Genomic DNA, 23,636 nt, shown 5'->3' on the forward strand with positions numbered 1-23,636 from the left:
CTACTTCCTAATTTATTTTATGAGACCAACATTCCCCTGATATCAACACACAAAAAGAAGATTACAGGCTAATATCTCAGATGAACATAGATACAAAATTTCTAAACAAAATATTAGCAAATATAATTTGCTACATAGCAAATATAATTTAATACATTAAAAGGATAATACATCAAGATTAAGTGAGGTTGCCCAGTCAGTGTAGCTCAGTGGTTGAGCAATGACCCATGCACCAGAAGGTCTCAGATCAATTCTTGGTCAGGGTTGTGGGCTCAATCCCTGTTGGGGAGCACAGGAGACTTGGTTGGAAAGTTTGTAAGGAGGACATTCTGAGAGGGAAAAAAAAGTGTGCTGAAGGCAGACTGCCCTGTTTATTGGAATTACGACTTAGGGGAGTGCCAAAGGCCACACCCCTAATTATTCCTTGACCTTTCCAAACAAAAAGTCTGTGCACGTGCAGACCCCTGGATGTTTACTGGAATCCTTATGCTTAATCTTTGGGTGTCCTTGCTTAAAGGACACTGCAAACACATGTGTCCTCCCAAGATTACTTACCCTACTGATTGTATCTAAAAGATAAACTTTATCTCAAACTGCTGCTACAATAAAAGCCTAATGAGACAGGTGATCCAGGCTGTCTGGTTCCTTTAGCCAGGCAGTCCCTTAGTCCTCTCTTTCACAGCAAACATTGTGTAAGAGTAATCATTCATCTGTCACTCAGGGTGTGCTGGTCAGCCCTAACAGATCCCCAGGGGGCGTGCAGGAGGCAACAGATCAATATTTCTCATCGATGTTTCTATCCCCCACTTCCTCTCCTTTCCTCTCTCAGAAATAATTTCTATATAATAAAAGCCTAATATGCTAAGTGTCGACCATTCATTCGACTATTCAACCAGTCACTATGATGCACACTGACCATCATGGGACAGACACTCCAGCTAGTAGGTTAGCTTGCTGCTGGGTCTGGCCGACTGGGACTGGGTGAGGTGGGCTGAACACACCCTGGAGCCTTCCTGTGGTCCCTCCCAGCCCCGATTGTGCACCAGTGAGGTCCCTTGGCCTGGCCTATGCTCTCTCACAATCTGGGACTCCTCGGGGGATGTCCGCAGGCCAGGCCGAGGGACCCCACCAGGGCACAAATCCGTGCACCAGGCCTCTAGTAAAAACAAATTGGAAAGATTAAGTAGGGTTCATTCCCTGGATGCAAGGATGGTTCAATGTTTGCAAATCAATCAATGTGATAAACCACATTTACAAAATAAAAGATAAAAATCATATAATCATATCAATAGATGCAGAGAAAGCATTTGACAAGATACAACATCCACTTATGATTAATATACTCAATTATATGGATATAGAAGGAAAGTATCTCAACATAATAAAGGCCATATATGACAAACTCTCAGCTAATATCATATTCAACAGTGAAAAACTGGACGTTTTTTCTCTAAGATCAGGAACAAAACAATGATGCTCACTCTTGCCACTGTTATCCAACATAGTACTGGAAGTGCGAGCCAGAGCAATTAAGGGAGAAAAATAAATAAAAGGTATCGAAACAGAACTGTCACTATTTGCAGACAACATGATTCTGTATATAGAAAGCCCTAAAGATTCCACCAAAAGACTATTAGAAACAATGACAAATACAATGAAGTAGCAAGATACAAAAATCAATACATAAAAATCCACTATATTCCTATATGCCAGGGGTCCTCAAACTTTTTAAACAGGGGGCCAGTTCACTGTCCCTCAGGCCGTTGGAGGGCTGGACTATAGTTTTAAAAAAACTATGAACAAATTCCTATGCACACTACACATATCTTATTTTGAAGTAAAGAAACAAAATGGGAACAAATACAATATTTGTATTTGCATGTGGCCCGCGGGCCATAGTTTGAGGACCACTGCTATATGCTAACAACAAAATACCGGAAAAATAAACAAAACAATCCCATTTACAACTGCAACAAGAAGGATAAAATACCTAGGGAGAAATTTAACAAAGGAGGTGAAAGACCTGTACACTGAAAACTATAAGACATTGTTGAAAGACACTGAAGAAGACACAAAGAAATGGAAAAATATCCCATGTTCATGGATTGGAAGAATAAACACTGTTAAAAGTGACCATTACCTAAAGTAATATACAGATTTAACACAATCCCCATCAAAACCCCAATGTTATTTTTCACAAAATAAGAACAAAAAAATCCTCAGATCTATATGGAACTACAAAATACCCTAAAATAGACAAAGCTACCTAGAGAAAAAAGGACAAAGCCTGATGTATCACACTGCCTGTCTTAAAATTATACTACAAAGCTAAAACAATCAGAAAAAGAGACATACAGACCAAAGGAACAGAGTTTAGAGCCCAGAAATAAGCTCACACATACTAGTCTATGGGCAACTAATAGTTGACAAACAAGACAAAAGCACACAGCAGAGAAAAGAAAGTCTCTTCAATAAATGGTGCTGGGAAAACTGGAAAGCCACATCCAAAAGAATGAAACTAAACTGCTATTTGACACTATAAACAAAAGTTAGCTCAAAATGGACCAAGGACTTGAATATAAGACCTGAACCAATAAAATACATAGAAGAAAACCTAGGCACTAAACTTGTGGACTTTGGTCTCAGAAGGGCTTTTGTGAACTTGACCCTAAAGGCATGGGAAATGAAAGCAAAAATAAATGAATATGTCTACTAGTACATCAAACTAAAAAGCTTCCACATAGCAAAAGAAACCATCAACAAAACAAAAAGGCAACCAACTGAATGGGGGAAGATATTTGCAAATGATACCTCTGATTAGGGCTGATACCAAAAATACATAAAGAACTCATACAAATCAACAACAACAACAACAAAAAAACACCAAACAATCCAATTAAGAAATAAGCTGAGGCTGAACAGACATTTCTCTAAAGAGGACATATAGATGGACAATAGAGATATAAAAAGATGCTCGGCATGACTAATCGTCCGGGAAATGACAATTAAAACCACAATGAACTATCATCTCACCTCTGTCAGAATGGATATCAGTAAATCAAATAAGTGCTGGCGAGAATGTGGAGAAACAGGAACCCTCTGGCATTACTGGTAGAAATGTAAATTGCTGCAATCACTATGGAAAACAGTGTGGACTGGTTCCTCAAAATATTAAGAACAGAGCTACCACATGACCCAGCAATCCCTCTTCTGAGTATCTACCTAAAAAGTTGGAAAACATTTATCTGTAAAGATATGTGTATCCCTATGTTCACTGCACAAGACCCAAGATATGGAAACAACCTAAGTATCCTTTGACAGATGATTGGATAAAGAAGATGGGGTACATATATACAATGGAATACTACTCAATCATAAGAAAAGATGAAATACTCCCGTTTGCAAGAACTTGAATGGATCTTCAGAATATTTATGCTAAGTGAAAATAAGACAAAGAAGAACAAGAACGGTATGATTTCACTCATATGTGGGATATAAGAAAAAACAAACAAACAAACCCCAAACTCTTAGAAACAGACAACAGAATGGTGATTATCAGAGGGGAAGTGGTAAGAAGGGAGAACAAAGAGGGTAAAAGGAGTAAAATATAGTGACAGAAGATTTGAGTTGGGTGGTGAACACACAAAAGAGTATACAGATGTCATAACTTGTATGCCTGAAATTTATATAATGCTATTAATAACAAATTTATTGTTACCTCAACATACTTAATTTCAAAAATAAAACTAAAAGTGAATAATTTTTTTGACTTTTTAAAAATATATATTTTATTGATTTTTTACAGAGAGGAAGGGAGAGGGATAGAGAATTAGAAACATCAATGAGAAACATTGATCAGCTGCTTCCTGCACACTCCCTACTGGGGATGTGCCCACAACCAAGGTACATGCCCTTGACTGGAATCGAACCTGGGACCCTTGAGTCCGAAGGCTGACGCTCTATCCACTGAGCCAAACTGGTTAAGGCAAAGTGAATAATTCTTACTACTGTATCACTTCTTTTTATAAGTTTCATATACCTCTAAAGAACTTAAAAATGCTTAATTCTCTCAAATACTTCTTCTATACACTTGTTTATACTATTAATTTTCACTATTTCTAAAGAAATTATTTGCTAAATCAAAGGTTACTTTCAGCCTAGCAACTCTTAATTATCTCGCATTTGGAGTGGCCTCCAAATTAATGAGGACATCATTTAACTTGTACAAATATGTTTTTAAAAACCAGCGCCCCCCCTCCTTGCCGAATCCGGTTTGGCTCAGTGGATAGAGCATCGGCCTGCGGACTGAAGGGTCCCAGGTTCAATTCCGGTCAAGGGCATGTACCTGGGTTGCAGGCACATCCCCAGTGGGAGATGTGCAGGAGGCAGCTGATCGATGTTTCTCTCTCATCGATGTTTCTAGCTCTCTATCTCTCTCCCTTTCTCTCTGTAAAAAATCAATAAAATATATTTTAAAAAAAAAACCAGGGCCCCGGTTTTTAAGACTTATAGATCTATAGATAAAAAGAACCACACAAAAGCTAAAAAGAAAATCCAGTAACCCTAGTACCTTAGAAAAATAAAGAGATAAATACAAATAAACAAATTAATTAAATAGTTTTACTTTTGTATGAACCCACTTTGAACTACAAAATACTTTTACAATGCCTTTCATACATACCAGGTTATACCAAATAAAATAAAATGCCTTTTATACATATCACATTCAACCACATGAAATTACCATACTTTTGTAGGTCAAAAAGGATTGAATGTCAGTAATTTCATTTTATTCAACCTAATACATTCAATTGGAGCAAAAATTGGAGCAAAAATTATATATCCTAATATATAAAAAGCTTTCACTACCAAAACAACCGGGCTGACGACCGAAAAGGCTGTGTGGGGCGACAAGACCGGCAAGGGGGTTACTGAGGGACAACCAAATGAATGAATAGAAGGCTGCGTGGGCAACCAGGCCGGCAGGGGGGGGTTAGTGAGGGATGACCAAATGACTGACCAGCGGGCTGCATGGGGTGACCAGGCTGGCGGGGGAGGAGGCAGTTGGGGCGACCAGGCTGGCGGGGGGAGGGGGGATCAGTTAGGGGTGACCAGGCCAGCAGAGGGAGGCAGGAAGAGATGATCAGGCTGGCCAGGAGGGCAGTTAGGGGTGAACAGGCTGGGGGGGGGGGGGAGTTGGGGGAGACCAGGCCGGCAAAGGGGGCAGTTAGAGGCAATCAGGCAGGTGAGCAGTTAGGAGCCAGCGGTCCCGAATTGTGAGAGGGATGTCCAACTGCCAGTTTAGGCCCAGGGATCAGGCCTAAACCAGAAGTCAGACATTCCTGGAATGGAGAGGGTGCAGGCTGGGCTGAGGGGACCCCCAACCATACACAAATTTCTTGCACTGGGCCTCTAGTATCTATAATAATAAAAACATACTATGCTAATTAGACCGGATGTCCTTCCTGACGACCTTCTGGACAAAGCCGGGATGCAAGAGAAGCCTGAGTCAAGGGTGCCAGAGGGAAGCCGGTGCCGGCAGCCAGGGGAAGGAAGGCCTATCCTTGCACAAATTTTGTGCACCAGGCTTCTAGTCTACACTAATAATAGACAAACATGGTAATTGACCAAACCTTCGCTACGATTCCCATTGGCTAATCAGGGCAATATGCAAATTAATTGTCAACAAAGATGACGGTTAATTTGCATACGTAGGTGCAATGCTGGGAGGCGAAAGGGGAAGGACGGAAGAAGCCGCCTGCTGCTGACAGTGATTGGAAACCCAGGCGGCCCCCAGGACCATGATTGGAGAACCGGGCCGCCTTTGCCTGCCCCCCGGCCAGTGATCAGAAAAGCCAGGCAGGGCAGGGAAGAGGCGGACGCCAGCAGCCGCCTCTTCCCTGCCCCGCTTGGCTTCTCCGATTACTGATCACTGGAGATTGGTGATCAGAGAAGACCCAGAAGCCGGGCTGTGTTGCCGCTGGGGACCCGATCTGGAACCGCGTGGGGAGCAGGAGGCAGCTCTTCACCTGGAAGCTTAAGCCCAAGGTGGGAGGTGCCATTTTCTGTACTGAAAGGCAGGGGGCGTGGCTAAGCACAAGGTCCACCATGTTTGCATATGGAGAGGGGGCGTGGCTCAGAGCAGGGTGGTGCTACGTCTGGAGAGAATGTTGCTGAGGCCAGGTGTTTGCCTCAGAATGCGAGAGGCAGGAGAGGAGTGCAAGGTACAGGAGGTGCGGCTTCTGGCAAGTGAAGGAAAAGGGCAGGTCGCCCAGCCACGACACCGTTCCAAGCTTCCCAGCCCAGGTTTTCAAATGTAAATATTACTTCAGATGTTGTAGTTGCATGTAGTTTATTCCCTTCCCCTCATCTTGGCTGTTAAAGTCATGCCCAACCCCTGGGCAGCCAGGCCTCACGTTCATGGCACAGACGAGGTTTGGTTCTGGGGTCACCCCTTAGATTTTAAGTGGCTGCTACACTTGGTCGATAGGAAGAGTGAGACTTTAGCCCTGAAAAGATGGAAGGCTTGGGGCAAACAGTTCCCTTGAGGGCTCAGCCCACTTTCGGGCCATAGGCACAGGGAACGTCCAGGGCAGTGCCCAGAGCAGGCATTCATCTGAGCTCGGACGAGGCCATTTTGCAGCCTCCCTGTCCTCTGTCCCAGGTGGTGGGGGCTGTGACTGCCTCAAGGCTGCTCCCTGGAAGCCATTCTCCCCTCAGCCTGTAGCTGTAAAACAGCGCACACGAAGAGAATCTTTTTTTGTGCCTCATGTTAAAAAAAAAAAAGGGTGTGTGATTCCTCACTGTGTTCATTTGTTAAAAAAAAAAATGCTCTTAAGACCCCGGGCAGTGAGGCAGCCCAGCCCCAAAGAAAGTATATGCACAACATTGGTCACAGACAACAATATAGTGATGGCCAGAGAGAAGTGGGGGACAAGAGCTGGGTAGAAAGGGCAAAGGGGGGGGAAATAGGGACATCCTATCCTATCTAATAAAAGAGAGACATGGTAATTAGCCGTAACTCTGCTACCCTTCCCATTGGCTAATCAGGGCAATATGCCAATTAAATGCCAGCCAAGATGGCGGCCAGCAGCCAGGCAGCTTGAAGTGAACAGGAGGCTTGCTTGCTTCAGTGACGGAGGAAGCCAACGTTCCCCGCCTGCCACTGCCGGCCTCTGAGCTTGCACTCTAAGAAACAATGTTACAAATATAGAAGCTAAACAAAACCCCAGAAACCTGCTTTCAGCCAGCCGGGATCTCATAACTGAAGTTGAAACAGTGTTTCGATTATAGAACCCAAACAAACCAGATACCTGCTTTCTGTAGCCGAGGCCTCAGAGCTCGGCCAGCTTTAGCTCTGAGGCCGCCTCGCTGCTGGAAACATCGATGCAATGTTGCGGTCCGGCTGGCTTTCAGTCCGGCTGGTTTCTGGGGTTTTGTTTAGCTTCTTATTTGCAACATAGTACATAGTTGCTTAGAGTTGCAGCTGAGAGTCCGGCAAGTGAGGCGGGGAACGTTGGAGTCCACAGTCACTGGAGCAAGCAAACATCCCTGCTCGCTTCAGTGCATGGCTGTCGGCCGCCATCTTGGCTGACAGTTAATTTGCATAAGGATACGCTGATTAGCCAATGGGAAGGGTAGCAGTTGTACGCTAATTACCATGTTTCTCTTTTATTAGTGTAGATACTGTTGTCTCCATCACAGTTATTTAAAGTGTTGTGGCAGCAATTTTATTCTAAATATAGGCTCCTGGAGTTTCACAACATATTAAATTCAGAAAATGAATATAAACTCTACTAATATCTTTGATACAAATCTTATAAATGGATCTCATATTCCTTTTATATAAGTACCAGAAAAGCTCTTAATTTTTAAAAAATTTCTCTTTATCGTTGAAAGCATTACAAATGTCCTGTATGTGTTTTTTCCCCATTGACCCCCTCCACCCAGCACCCACCTCTCCCAGGCTTTTACCACCCTATTGTCTGTGTTCTTGGGTTATACATAAATGCATATAAGTTCCCCAGAGAATCTTCCCCTTCCACCCCTAACCCCCTCCTTTCCCTCTGAAGTTTGTCAGCCTGTTGCATGCTTTTATGCCTCTTGATTGGTTTATTTTGTTCATTAGATTCCACAAATGCGTGAGATAATGTGATACTTATCTTTCTCTGACTGGCTTACTTAGATTAGCATAATACTCTCCAGGTTCATGCCCACTGTTGCAAATGGTGAGTTCTTTCTTTTCTTACAGCTGTGTAGCATTACAGAGTGTAAAGGTACCACAGCCTTTTTATCTGCTCATCTCGCTGATGGGCATTGGGGCTGTTTACAAATCTTAGCTAGTGCAAATTGAACTGCTATGAACATAGGGGTGGATATATTCTTTCTGACTGGTGTTTCTGAATTCTTAGGCGATGTTATTTTAAGACAAACAAGGTTAAAAGAGACTTCAATGTACATACCTTATTGGAATAGCTGGCTGCTTCCTCCCCAAATTGGCTTCAAAGAGGAAGCCTTCCACAGCAATAAATAAAAATGGTGCAAATGTCACAATGTTCCCACATCCTGGATGCTTTCTGCATAGTGAGGGACAAAAAGAAAAAGACACAAAAGACTGAGATAAAGGCCACTGTTATATTAACAGTTCAGAGTAACAGGGAGATAGATTTCCATTACCCAATGTCCTCTCAGTTTTCATGTCCCATGGATCACATACATTGAGCAATATACCTCACAGAGAAGAATGTCAAGCCTTATTTCACTCTTCCAGGCCATCATGAAGGACCACTCTGATACACTCTTCCTGGAACTATGACACAACCTTCCTAGTAAACTATAGGAAGTTGGTCAGACAGATGTTCTTTTTGAGATCTTCACTTACGTAACCAAGAGGACTTCATTTAGGATCCTAGTCAGCCTATACATCTCATGCTCAGGTCTCCTAGAAACATTTATATATCCTCCTGACCAGCAATCTCCAAGACTACAGTCAGTCAAAGACTCATATCCAGGGACATTGCCTTCGCTCCTGTATAGGGGCAAAAACTGGTTCTTAAGGTGGGAGAAAGCTTTGTATTTTGTAAGTATAAAGTACAGATATATGTACAGTACATAAACCCATATACAGTGTGTCTGTGGGGGGATGACTAGGAAAAAAATGTCTAAAAGGGGGGTTTAGAAGGGGGTGGGGAGAGTGGTAAGAAGCAATAATGAAAAGAATGAGGACACTGCTATAGTCTACTATTCTCCACAACCTTTAACACAAATATACTGAAGCATAGTAATTCCTCCTTTAGAAAACTGCTGTTTGAACTACTTGTTATTCTTAGACAGTCTCTTATTGTGTAGGTCAACTCTGTTATTTTTAGATAGTCCCTTCTTCTATAAAAGAATTGTTTTAGTTTGAATAATAGAAAAAGATAAAAACTTAACTGTCTGACCTTGCAAGCTAGCTGTCTAATGTAATAGGTGAATACTGACAATGATTCCCATATTCTCATGCCAAGTGTTTGTTCATTATGTATCCAAAGTTACAAACTGTCTGCAAAAATCACCTACACAAAGCTCTTTATAAAATCTGCAAAGCGATCAAAAGATATAAATAGAGAGAACTTCCTCTATGTTTGGGGGTTCAGAAGTTGACAGCGGTATTCTGCTCTGAACCTGCACGCAATAAAGATGACTCCTAACTAATTGACTCATTAAGGCGTCTTGTCTAGCTCGCTGATTTATGATACAACAGGATTAGGCACTCAGTGAATTGTTACAGTTAAGCCCCCCTTGTAAAATCTCTTAACCTATGAATGTCCCTCTCAGGTATGTTGGCAGTTGCTGGGGAAATGGAACCAACTATGTTCGAGGGTAGTCTGGGAAATGGGGCAAGTTGGTATTAGTAGCTAGAGAAACGGGACAGTGTTGATTAATGTACCCCAGGTAACTTTGTGTGTGTTTAGCCAACCGCTTTTGGGAATAAAAGGCTGGCATGGAACCAGGGTCAGTGCTGTCGTGGGAGAACACGCCTGTGGCAGCCGCTGGCCAGCTTTTCAATAAATCCTCAGCTTTTCAATAAATCCTGCTTAAGACCTAATTGGAGTTGGTGGTCTTACTCTCGCGAACATTGGTCCATAACAGAATGTTCATGAAATTCAATCGAAGCTCTTCAGTGATCTAGAAGGGATGGGGAATCTTTCATGGTGACTTAGGGAAAAATGTACAAGAGAAGAATTCCTTCTGGAATCCCTCCTGAGGCACGCTGAAAGGAGTTACTCAAACCGTGTGTGTTATTCTTGAGCTTGTCCTCCATGAGGCTCTGCTCAACCACTGGAGGAAGGTCAAAGTGAGCAGCTAGCTGCCTTTGTTTTCCTGAAGCTTCCTGGTTGCCCATACTACCCATATCCCCACATTACAAAATTCAGCCTTCGTATCCTGCATCTTCACCTTCACCCAAGGCATTTACCCACAGGTACTGAGTAGAGGGGTGTAATTATATTACTACATATTAATACAATGCTATTAAAAAAAACTCCATCCTCTGTTAGTGGTTTTAGTATTGAATAGCAGTGCTGAGCATACAAATTCCAAAATACACCCATCAGGCATAAAAATAAATAGCTCTAAGCACAAGCCTTTCTTGTATGGAGCTATGCTGACATCTAAGGCAGAGCTGTTGCTACTCTTTAGGCTCCACTGCCTATGAAAACTACAGCTTTATATTCAATTCGGTGATTTCTTTTAGCACCTCTTACGTTCAAGGGACAGGGCTAAAGGCTGCAGGAATCCATAAATAATCATGTAAGACATTTACCTCATTGAAGGAGCTAATTAAAGCCACTAGCCTCACTATGAGTTAGGGGAGAAGGAACCTGAGCTCTAGATAGTTCCTGGCACAGTCTTCACACTTAGGCTGCTCCTTAAAACCATGTGCACTGGGAGCCTCCCCTCCCAGTTTGGACTGGATTGGTCTGGGGTAAGTCCTGTACTTTTGTAAGCTTCCCACTTGATTCTCATGTGCAGCCAGAGCTGAGAACCCTAAGGTAGGTCTGGGGGAAAGGACAGGAGGGGTGAAGGTGTGTGTAAGATGCACAGGCAATCTTTATGTGCTGACACAGGGTTGAGAATTACTGCATTCCAGTGGCTAAAAATACACAGTGACATTCAAGACGCAGCTGTCACTTACCCAGTGACATGGAAGTTGATTATCCTATCTACATCTAGTTTTCTTATCTTTCAAATGGGAACAGTAGGAGTGCCTACTATCTCATTGGTTTTACTGCAGAGCAAATAAGCCAGTCCCTGAAAAGCACTTCCCACAGTGCCTGCCAAGCAGGGAAAAAGGCAGACTGGGACTCTAGGATGACCAAAATGTTGCATCTTGCATATGAGAAGGTCTTCAATTGAATATAGTAACCTTTTAAAATGTGTTTATATTGACCGTTTTCTTCTCACCTATAAATCAAAAGGGACATGTTTTTAACCTTGTCATGAGGATGTAATGAAAAAAATATACATAAAGTGCCAAGCCCAAGACTTAGCCCGAGGGCTCAAGAAGCTTCCTGGCTTTCCCTCCCATTTCTCTTTACCAAAAGCCTAGGATTCAACTAAAGAACAATTAGGGAGTACTTATTGTGGGAAAAGTTAGGGGCTAGCTGCCAGGAAGCTCCCATGTGAATGAGACCTGATCCCTGCCCCCTAGATGACAGGATGAGGGAGTATGAGATAATAAGTGAAAGGGCGAGGGCTAGGCCCTCCACCTTGCCCCAGGGTAAGGGCTAGGCCCTCCACCTTGCCCCAGGGTAAGGGCTAGGCCCTCCACCTTGCCCCAGGGTAAGGGCTACACCCTCCACCTTGCCCCAGGGTAAGTGCTCCATCTTACCTTGGCCACATGCTTGGCAAGGAGCTTCTTCCCGGAAATCTAAGCCTCTGCTAGCCACACCCAGGAACAAGACACAGACTTGTGCCTGGCCAATCGGCAGAGCACAGTCCTTTCTCCTCCCCTTCCTCCAACTCCCCCTATATAACCGGTCTCCACACAGAGTTATCTCTCTCTCTGCTTCCTGCTGCTGTGTCGGCAAGGTGGGGGAGCCGAGCTAGCTCGAATAAAGACTCTTATGCTTTTGCATCGGACATGGCTGGCTCCCTGATGTGGTTTCTTGGGGATCCTGAAATCTGGGCATAACATTTGGGGGCTCGTCCGGGATTCCCAAGACCATCCAGGGACCCCCAGTTCGAAGACACTGGCCGCGGTAAGTGTCTGTGTGTTGTGTATTCTGTTCTGTGTGATATATGTTATCTCTAAGGGACTTTTCCTGTATCTGGAGGAATGGCTTCTAGATGGTACTCACCGTCAAAACTCGGACTGGCTAAGGGTTCGAATCTGGCCTATCTTTTAAAAAAGGTATAAGAGCAGCATTCCTAGGCAGTTTTCTACTGCCTCTGTTCAGGGACTTGTTCTGTATCTGTTCTGTGTGAGCTCACTTCTGAAATCTGTAATCGCCCACAATGATCTAAGTGGACGCACAGGGGGATCAAGGGCGGGAGGAGTTGGGGGACGCCTCGACCCTCCATCTGGAGGGGTGTAGTTTTGCTTCCGCGGAGTCGGAAGGTCTGTAGGAACCCCCTCAATCTGAGAATCTGAGACGAGGCGGGTCGCTCCCGCCGGTTTGGCGTAAGGCCATCGTCTAGTTGCTTCCATGGAGTTGGAAGGCTGTTCTTTGGGGCCCTCTGTTTGTCTGTGTCTGTGTTTTTTCTGTTTTCTGTGGACTTACTGGACGGATGTTATGGGACGGACTCAGACTGCTCCTTTGGGTATTGTGATTGATCATTTCAAGGAGATTGGGGGAGGCTCTAGAGCTCCCTCAGGAGTTGGGAAGTTGTTATTGTTTAAACTCTGAGTGAATGTCTGGTGAAAGTGTGTGAGTGTGGAGGGAGGGGGTCTGCCCTCTCCCCCTCTTTGTGTGGCTCCACGACTTTGGTCAGGTGGGCATCTGAGTGAGGATCTGTGAAAACAGGTCACCCCCTCCCCAAGTAAATGCGTCTGGGATTTCTGTGCACGTGTAGAGAGAAAAGCTGGCTTAAAACTAATGCGCACACTGTCCGATTTTGGATAGAGTTTTGAGCTAGAGTCTCTTTGCAGATGTGCAGGATGGTGCCCAAGACTGATCATTTACCCAAAGAAAAAAATGGATGCTAGCTAGATTCTAGACTGATTGAGAAATGCTGAATATTTTGACTTGCCAGCTAAAAGTTTAAGGTTCGGATTGAATTGGGGAAAATTGTGTTATTGTGGAAACTAAATGCCTTTGCTTATTGGTACAGCCACCATTTTGGGTTGCAAGCTTTGGCAGCCGCCATGTTTGCCGCTCCCCTGGGGGCTGCCATCTTGAAACAGCAAAGGCCCCGCCCTCTGATTTAGTCAGGGGTGGAGCTTTAAGGCAAAGTTTTATGGGGCTGCAAATGTGCTTGCTTTGTGGATTTATTTTTTAAGCTAATCTCTTAAATCTAGAAAATCCTGCTTTCCTTAAACTAAGGACAATCAAAGGTTATGTCAAAGTCTTTAAAAGGGACTGATAGCAGTAATCCAATTTCTAAAGTCAGATAGAGACTGTGGTTTCATGCTGAACCTAGGTTACCCAAGGACTCTAGATAATCTGTTTAACCACAGCTGTGGTTTGGATTGCATGCTGTGTCTGCTTCTGTAAATTGATCTGTCCTTATTGCTTAAATATGTATCCTTGTTAAATTTGAATGTATTGTTAATCTGAGGAATGTTAATTATTTACATGTCACCTAAAAATTAAGGCTAAAAGTTTTAACTAACTGAAAAGCATGGCTTTGGTGTGATGGGAGGAAAGAAATTTTGAATGGATGGTAGGCCAGTAAGCTGGAACTGGTCACTGGTGGTGGATTGTGAGAAGGGCTGGACACTGCCTAACTTCTCCTTCCTTGGTACCCCTGAAACATCAGAGGGTACTTCTGGCCTTGGTTTTCTTGGTTTCTGGTTTTGGATTTGTTTTTGTTTGTGATGAAAACCGTTTCTATCTGAATGAGACATAGGTCAAGAATCCTGTCCTGGAATGTGGGAAAGGGAAGACCCCCACATCTGTTCCTGTCAGGCCCCCATCAGGGGACTTGGGCGATGTTCCTGTTATCAGCTCAAGAGCCCAAGACTGTAAAAATACTTGTTCACTGAAAAGGTGTAAGTGTAAATGTTTATTTGATGTTTGTAAGCATCTCTGTTTGTTTGCTGGGAACTTTGATTTGCTATGTGATATTCTGTGCTGGGTTGGGATTTTGGAATTCTGGGGTAAATTTAAAAGGTATTTGTGGCTTTTCTAGTCTGATTGGGACATTTAAGGATGGGGTCACAGTTCCTCAAGGCAGAGATTTCATGGGCCCTTCCCCCTGCCTGTGAAAGGAAGGCAACGGGCCCTAGAATCTGTACGAGACCAGCCCCAACCCCAACTCCTCCTCATCAGCACAGACCAGGAGATTGGGTCTACAGCAGAAGGCACCGCCAGGAGACCCTCGAGCCACGTTGGAAGGGTCCCTACACTGTGGTGCTGACGACCCCCACCGCTCTCAAGGTAGACGGCGTCGTGACCTGGGTCCATCTGTGATCCAGGAAGACTTCGTCATCAAATGGAGCGTCGATCGAGATCAATGCAACCCGCTCAAGCTCAAGCTACGGCATGCTCGACCTGCCTGATGCTGGTAACATTGCTCGCGATCACTCCTGCTGCCGGGAGCCCCCACAATACTGTGTAATAGACTTAGATGATGCCTGCATCTTCATGGACATGGCTCCAAAGAGACAAGGACAATTTATAGGAAGGTCAAGAATAGACTTTAGTAGGATTTGGCTGCCTGAAGCGGCCATGATGCCAATATTATGTTTCATTGTATTGATATGTTATATTGACCTTTGATTCTCTTCCAGGTTTGAATGTATGTTGACTGTCCTGGAAGGGGACTGTGTGGGGTGAACCCCAAGAGTAGAGGGTGTCTGGCTGCCAAGAGGGCAGGTGCCCAACTGGGCAGGGAAGGGTGCCCATCAGGTTTTGGTCTCTGTTGAGAGACAGTTGATGGTTGGCAGCCTGTATATTGTCTTGCAGGCCTGCGTAACCATGCCCATGTCAGGGGTAGTACAAACCTCAACTGTAGAAAGCTGGGAAAGGCCTGTTTGGAATAGAAGGTCTAAGGCATGGTTATGCATAGAAAGAAAGTTTAATGCCAACAGTTACTGTTTTGTTATAACTCCATGAAAAGGAATTTGCAAGGAAAAATCAGAAAAATCTTAGAGCAGATCAGTATGTTTCTCTCCTTACATAATTCCTCTGAAATATTGGCAATGCTAAATAAGTCATGGCAATACATTTCTTTGCATAGATTCTATAAGACTGGTACCTAATAGTGGTTTTATTAATGGAAAACTTTGACTGGAGTATCATGTTTTAAAGAGCCCTGTCTGAGCTCTAAAGACTTGAAGCCAGTAAAAATGCCACGAAGAAAGCCTGGTATCCTGCTTGGAAGCCCTGAAGATGGCTGGCGCTGGAGCGTCAGGCCCATGCCCTACCATTATTAGCGGTTGGTAAGAGTAGAAGGGGAGCAGTAGGGATGCCTCTGCGTTCCTGCGGAACCCCCACACACTCTGGGCCGCAACAAGTAGGAGGGCTACTGAGATGGGCTTAAAGCCTAGAGCGTGGGCTAAGGTGGAGTTGCTACAGGTGAGGGATTCACCTAACTCAGCAGATACTGCAGGCAGGCCTGATGGCAGCTGGGTGGCACGGCTTCCTGGCCCTATGGGGCACATTAAGATTCAACCATGAGATTCCAGCAAAGGTAGTCAGTTACCATTCTTGTTGTGTTTATGCAAACATCAGGACAGTAGATAAATTAATCTTGATTTGGCTTTTTGATAGCCATGGAGGAATTTTAACACTACGGTGTCGGGTGAATTTCCCGCCAAAATATAAGATGGCGGTTCGCATACGCAGGTAGGTATCTTTGTGAACGGCAAACAAACAAATATTTGGTAATACGCAGTTACAATCGGCCCGAGTTTACACGTTTCCCGCACTCCACCGCAAATCTATATGAACCGAGTTAAGACAGCTCCCGCGGAGTACGCGCAATTCACGCGAGCCGACTTAACTCGTTTCCCGCAATCCAAGTGTTAAGAAGAAAAATCCTATTTCAATAGAAGTTGTTAAAGCTAAAATGGTTTCTTTCCCTTCCACCAGACCATTTGTTAAGATATGCCCAGTACGGGCCTCTAGCAACGGTGGAATAGAAAAGCAGTCCGTCTCATGATTGAGCCGGAAGTTCCAAGACAAAGGGGGGAATGAAAGGGCGAGGGCTAGGCCCTCCACCTTGCCCCAGGGTAAGGGCTAGGCCCTCCACCTTGCCCCAGGGTAAGGGCTAGGCCCTCCACCTTGCCCCAGGGTAAGGGCTACACCCTCCACCTTGCCCCAGGGTAAGTGCTCCATCTTACCTTGGCCACATGCTTGGCAAGGAGCTTCTTCCCGGAAATCTAAGCCTCTGCTAGCCACACCCAGGAACAAGACACAGACTTGTGCCTGACCAATCGGCAGAGCACAGTCCTTTCTCCTCCCCTTCCTCCAACTTCCCCTATATAACCGGTCTCCACACAGAGTTATCTCTCTCTCTGCTTCCTGTCGCTGTGTCGGCAAGCTGGGAGAGCCGTGCTAGCTCGAATAAAGACTCTTATGCTTTTGCATCGGACATGGCTGGCTCCCTGATGTGGTTTCTTGGGGATCCTGAAATCTGGGCATAACAGTAAGGACCCAGTGCCACAGAGGGATGACTAGAGGAAGGTGCCCCTACTCTCTGGGCAGTGTCTGGCCTTCACTCAAGCACCTGAATGAATGTGGGGATGCCTCGCTTTAAGTAAACATGATCTGGATTTAGGACACCTCCAACAACAAATCCAATCAGCCCCCTGACAACTCTAATCTCCGTGCTCTATTTCCATAGCATTGTTAAACTTCCCTACTGCACTCACATGATTCCATTTTTTAAAAATGATCTTACAGAGCTTTTTAGGAACACACTGTTGTGTAGATATCAATGGAATTATTTAACTTAATTCATTTTAAAACTTCAGAGTGAAAACTTAAGAGCCTTTTCCCTAAATCACTTCTTTTGTTGAAATTCATTTTTGGGAATTATAGTCATAATTGCAAGCAGTTTCTTTGACTTTGAATTCTCTTTTGCAAGAATCCAAATTTATTTTATTTCATTCTAACTTTTTATATAAAGTTTTTTTAAATCCTCACCAGAGGATATGCTTTCATTGATTTTAGAGAGAGACATACACATGAGAGAGGAACATGGATTGGTTGCCTCTCGTATGCACCCTTACTGGGGATCGAAACCACAACCTGGGTATGTATCTAACCAGGAATCGAACCCATGACCATTCAGTGCATGATGGAATGATGCTCCAACCAACCGAGCCATGTGGGACAGGGCAAATTTTTATTTTTAAAAAAGGCAACTTTGAAGAGAAATGTTAACGTAAAAAACCATTGAAACCTGTAAAGAATTTTTGTGAGTTTATTTGAGCCAAACTGTCAACATATGCCGGGAAGCAGAAACTCAAGGAATTGAGATAGTGCTTCAGAGAATGGCAGGGTTACATGCGTACTTATACGTGAAATTCATTGGTGACAGATTTAAGGAGGTGGGATTAAGCGAAGCGAGGGGGGGGGGGGGGGAACCTACGTGATAGGATAAAAAGTAAAATGGACACATACTTAGGTGGGTGCAGGAACAATTAACATGATAGATGAAAGAATTTGCTGTATCTGTCCTGGGCCCAGCACACCTGGCTGTGCCCTAGGGGCTTCAGATACAGGGAAATTACGAGTTACCCAGACATTTCAAGGGTATGTTATCATAGATGCAAAAAGACAGATAGGCTCAGTTACGGTAAAGGTTGACCTTATCTGTGAAGATATCGGCTTAGAACGTAACTGCCCACCATAACTGCTTTTAGTTAAGGTTTAATTTCAGACCATTCTCTGTGGTTACTTTAGGTTTCTGAGTCTGCAAAATTGTCATGCAGACCTCTCCTGAGGGGCATGTGGCCCCTTTCATCCACAGAAAGAATTGGGCATATATTTTATGCCTTTTGTTATCTCATAGTCTAGATTTAGGAAACTTTTCTATTTGATTCAATACCAGGCACTTGATTGGAATAAAATGGGGGAAAGAAAATGTTTCAGAGTGTTTTCCTCATGTAAAACACACAGTACCTTGCCTACTCAGTTAGCTGCTGCATATCCCCTCAGTCATGAACATCAGAAAGAAAAAACCTACATTTGTTTTTCCAATTTGGAAAAAATGATTTAAAATGTTCGCTTCTCCCTGCAATTCACTTTAGCATTTCCATGTTTCTACTTTCCATTTATTACAGCACCCAAGGGTTCCAAGGAAGCCATATAAAAAGCACAGTTCCTGCTCTATACAGATTTATGAGCTGTGATGTCCCAAGACGGAGTCGCAAATTCTGAGAAGGCCAAAACTAGAAAGAACTTTAAAGACCATCCAGTCCAACCAGCTCTTATTTTATTGTAACATGAGAAGTCGTGAGTTGCCCAAGCAAATCAGGAAAAAAGCTGCTATTCATCTGATGTACCATTCATTAAAGTCATAAATGTACCCCTCTCCTTATGAAAGCCCACTGCTGTATGCAAAAATCTCGATTTACAAAAGGGATAAATGAGTGACGATTTATTTACACATTATTCAAAGTATTCTAAATAGAAGCTTCCATAATGCATGAAAACATTCCATAAAGTTAGATTTATCCACAACTTCTCAGGAACAAACCCATAAAACAAGGCAGACCTGCACTGAAATAAAAGTTGTTAGATGGGAGGGGAAGCCTGAATGTGCTTCAGGCTTTGCACGTGAATCTCCTTCAAATCCACTTGAGGCAGGTGGAGCCATCACATCACCACCCCACTTTTACTGTTGAGCAAACAGACCAGGGAGATCAAGTAATTTAGCCGAGTGCTCATAACTAGTAAAGAAGATCTTCAGCTGCTAGCGTAACTGAGTTCACACAACCTTTCAGAAGATTTAATTTAATGGCATATTCAACACAAATGTGACACTATTCTTCTCTGACCTTTATTTGGCTGGCCTGATTTTATCACATCTTTATATTTTAAAATCAATTTCCATTAGTTAAGTTGTATGAGTCCTTTAAATATTTTGAAAATTAACCCCTTACCATATATATGTGTGGCAAACATGTTCTCCCATGCAGTGAGCTCGCTTTTCATTTGTTGGTGATTTCTTTTGCTGTACAGAAGCTTTTTATTTGATGTAGTCCCATTTGTTTATTTTCTCCTTTGTTTTCCTTGCCTAAGGCTTAGGAGATCTATCAGCAAACATGTTATAAGAGGTATCTAATATTTTGCTGCCTATTGTTTCTTGCAGAATTTTTATGGTTTCATGACTTACATTTAAGTCTTTTATCCATTTTGACTTCATTCTTGTGTATGGTGTAAGTTGGCCTAGTTTCATTTTTTTGCATGTATTTGCCCAATTTTTCCAACACCACTTATTGAAGAAACTGTCTTTACTCCATTATATGTTCTTGCCTCCTTTGTCAAATATTAATTGATCATAATGGCTTGGGTCAATTTCTGGGTTCTCTGTTCTGTTCCATTAATCTATATGCCCATTCTTGTGCCAGGACCAGGCTGTTTTGAGGCACAGTGGCTTTGTAGTATAACTTGTTATCTGGTATTGTGATCCCTAGCACTTTGTCCTTCTTTCTCAAGATTGCTGCAGCTATTCATGGTCTTTTTTGGTTCCATATAAATTTTGGAATATTTGTTCTATATCAGTGAAATATGCCATTGGTATTTTAAAGGAATTGCATTAAATTCATAGATTGCTTACAAATAATCCAATTAAAAAATGGGCAAAGACCTAAATACACACTTTTCCAAAGAGGACATAAAGCTGGCTAAGAGACACATGAAAAAATGCTCAGTCACTAATTAACAGAGAGATGCAAATTAAAACAACAATGAGGTAGCACCTCACACCTGTCAGAATAGCTATCATTAACAAATCAACAAAGGACAAGCACTGGTGAAAATTTGGAGAAAGGGGAACCCTAGGACACTGCTGGTGGGAATGCAGACTGGTGTAGCCACTGTGGAAAACAGTATGGAGTTTCCTCAAAAAATTAAAAATGGAACTGCCATTTGACCCAGTGATCCCACTTCTAGGAATATATCCCAAGAAACCTGAAATACCAATCAGAAAGAATGTATGTACCCCTATGTTCAGAGCAGTACAATTTACAATAGCGAAGATCTGGAAACAGCCCAAATTAGATGAGTGGATAAAAAAAGCTGTGGTACCTTTACACCATGTAATACTATGCAGCAGTAAAAAAGAAAGATTTCTTACCCTTTGGTATAGTATGGAGGGACCTGGAGAGTATTATACTAAGCCAAATAAGCCAGTCAGAGAAAGACAAGTATCACATGATCTCACTCATATGTGGAATGTAATGAACAAAATAAACTGATGAACAAAACAGATTCAGAGGCATAGAAGCATGGAAAAAAATTGACAAATCTCAGAGGGAAGGCAGGGTGTTAGAGGGGATGGAGGGTGGGAAGAGATTAACCAAAGAACTTCTATGCATATCTGCATAACCCATGGACACAGACAATAGTGCAGTGAAGGCCTGGGCCAGGGGTCAATGTGGAAAAAAGGGGGACATATGTAATACTTTCAACTATAAAGATAAATTTTAAAAAAAGAGAAAAGAACAGAAATCATTTAAAAAAATGATTTCCAAAGTAATCTTCCTTTGAAATGTACCAGCTTACAGCAGGATACATTGTTATATCCCTCGCCACCTACTCTCAAGAAGGACAAATGGCTCTGGCCAGTGTGGCTCAGTTCGTTGGGCCTCCTCCTGTGCACCACAAAGCTGCCGGTCAGAGTCGAGGTCAAGGCCCATACCCAGGTTTTGGGCTGGACCCCCCGTGGGGAGCGTGCAGGAGGCAGCTGATCGATGTTGCACTTTCATATCGATGTTCCTCTCTCTCTTCCTCTCTCTCTAAAAATCAATAAGCTATTCTTTTTTTTAAGTACTTTATCCTTTAAAAAGAAAAGAGTGACAAATGACAGATCTTTATCAACATTGTCTGCGTAACAAAATTTCAAGCTCAGTAACTGCAAAAATTAACCCCACACAGAGTTTACCTTAAATAAAGTGGTTGATTCAGAATGACTTAATCAACGGTATCAAGAAAATAAAATACATTTTTAGTGAGCACCACATGAGAAACTGGGTGACCAAAACCTATAAGCTGCTCAAGTTCAAAATTAACAGGTTCTCAACCTTCCTAATGCCGCGACCCTTTAATACAGTTCCTCATGTTGTGGTGACCCCTAACCATAAAATTATTTTCGTTGCTACTTAAGTAATTTTGCTACTGCTATGAACCGTAATGTAAATATCTGATATGCAGGATGTATTTTCATTGTTTGCAACCCACAGGTTGAGAACCGCTGGACTAGGAGTTTAGATACCCTGGATTCCAGTTTTGTCTCTGCCACTTACAAGAAGTAAAAGATGATCTAACTTCTTGGGAACTGTTCCATTTTCAGTAAAACAGACATTATAATTCTTGACCTATACTGGACACAGATTGTCCTGAGGGTCAATGGAGATAACGTGTAGACTCAGAAACATGATGGTAGATAGCGCCATAAATAGCATTTTACAGCAGGAGGAGGAGGTCCAGAGAAGCGAAATGATTTGAAAAGGTCACCCAATCTGGGTATGACAGAGCCAAGAATGAAGTTCATAATTTTGAGATTTTTCAGTCCTGAGCCTTTTTCAGGACACCTGGTGCTTTCTCTGTAACAGTTTGTACCTATTGAATGTTGTACATTATTACTCAACATTATTTGCATGCCATCCTAGTTTCCCTTTGGTGAAGCCATTCTTTTCTTATATTCTTTTCTTCTCTTTTCTTTTCTCCTTCCTTCCTTCCTCCCTCCCTTCCTTCCTTCCTTCCGTTTAGCTAACATTGCATAAGTATCAGGTGTGCAACATTAAAATTTGACATCTGTGTGTAGTACCTCCTGCTCACCACTAGAAGCTTCCATTTGTCACCCCCATTCTTTTTTTCTCTTTTAAGTGAATTTATTGGGGTGACACTGGTTAATAAAACCATACAGGTTGCATGTGTACAACTCAATAAAAACATCACCTGCATCCAGCGCTCACCACCCAAAGTCAAGTATATTTCTGTTCCCACTTACCTCTTCTTTGCCCACTTCTACCTCCCAACTTCTCCTTTCCACCTGGCTATCACCATGCTGTTGTTCCTTTCTATGTGTCATATATATTTTTTTTTCTTAATACATTCACCTTTTTTCACCCAGTCCTCAACTCTCCTCCCCTCTGACAGCTGTCAATCTGTTATGTACCTATGCTTCTTTCCATTTTGTTTGTCAAATGATTGTGTTGATTATATTCCACATACATCTGAGATCATATGGTATTTGTCTTTCTCTGACTGGCTCATTTGACTCAGCATGATACTCCCCAGGTCCATCCATGCTGTTGCAAAAGGTCAGATTTCCTTCTTTTTTACAGCCAAGTAGCATTCCACTGTATAAATGTACCACAGCTGTTTTTATCCACTACCCCAATCTTAATTCAGAAAGTTAGGTCTCAAAATACATGCCTCCCAATTTAAAGACTAATATCTTAAAGCTGGAAATGCTCACTTAGGTCAATCAGAGGGACTATATACATAAATAAGAACTGATTCACCTACATCACTGAGAGGTAATGTTTGAGCAAAGTCCTCATGGCCATCTGATCTGTAAGGGTAGCAATCAAATGCTTTGGAGGCACTTTAATACACATGACACTTTCTTTGCAGCGTGTGCAAAACCAGACTGCATTATAAGTCGAAAAGCTTTACTTTAGCCAAACATGGCATTATTACCCGAGAAGAAAGCTAGAGGAACCTTGGCGTCTGCCACAAGTTCCTGCCAACCTGAGGCCAGTCACGTGAGAAATCCCCCCGGATTAAATCCCCCGGTGTGTGAAAAGGGGGTGATGCCAGCAACACCCCGAGTGTTTCTGCGAGTGATGCTGTGAAACTATTTGGTGGGACAGCGGGCGGAGCGCAGGATGGAGGAGTGGACTCTCAGGGTTCCAGGCGCGCAGAGCCGACCCCGCGGCGCGTGGGGGTGACGCGTGCGGACGCCCCTCCGGCTTTCTCGGTGCAGCCCCGGGAACCGAGGGGGGCACTCACCTCACCAGGAGCTCCAGGAAGATCACGTTACTGCAGCAGCCAGCGAACACCATGCCCACCGCAAAGAGCAGGCGCATGGCCTGCGCAGGGAAGAGGAGCGCGCACGCGGAGGAAGCGCCCGCCTAGACCACTACCTCCGCGGTGGCACAAAACTTCGTCCCTTCCCAGAGCGCTGTTCTTCACCGGCGCCGCCACCAACGCTCCCAGCCAGAGGAGCTGTAGTTCATTATCAGCCACGACCCCATTCATTTGAGGGGGCGATCTGGTCCCAGCCAGACTACATATCCCAGGATGCCCCGC

The 23,636-nt window shown here is 43.4% G+C and overlaps 1 protein-coding gene across 1 annotated transcript in view; it reads right to left on the reverse strand.

Annotated features, from left to right (window-relative positions):
* Positions 1 to 23,413, reverse strand: part of LOC139001054 (nucleotide sugar transporter SLC35B4-like) — a 39,370-nt gene extending 15,957 nt beyond the window's left edge. The window contains exons 1-2 of the mRNA XM_070402904.1: positions 23,337 to 23,413; positions 8,463 to 8,576 (exon numbers count right to left, since the gene is read on the reverse strand). Of these exons, the coding sequence (XP_070259005.1) occupies positions 8,463 to 8,576; positions 23,337 to 23,413 (191 nt within the window). The remainder of the gene's footprint in view (positions 1 to 8,462; positions 8,577 to 23,336) is intronic.
* Between the last annotated feature and the right edge of the window lie 223 nt (positions 23,414 to 23,636).

Source organism: Myotis yumanensis, unplaced genomic scaffold (assembly GCF_028538775.1).
Source record: "Myotis yumanensis isolate MYYU_CA2020_CCGP unplaced genomic scaffold, mMyoYum1.0.hap1 SCAF_80, whole genome shotgun sequence".
NCBI lineage: Eukaryota > Metazoa > Chordata > Mammalia > Chiroptera > Vespertilionidae > Myotis > Myotis yumanensis.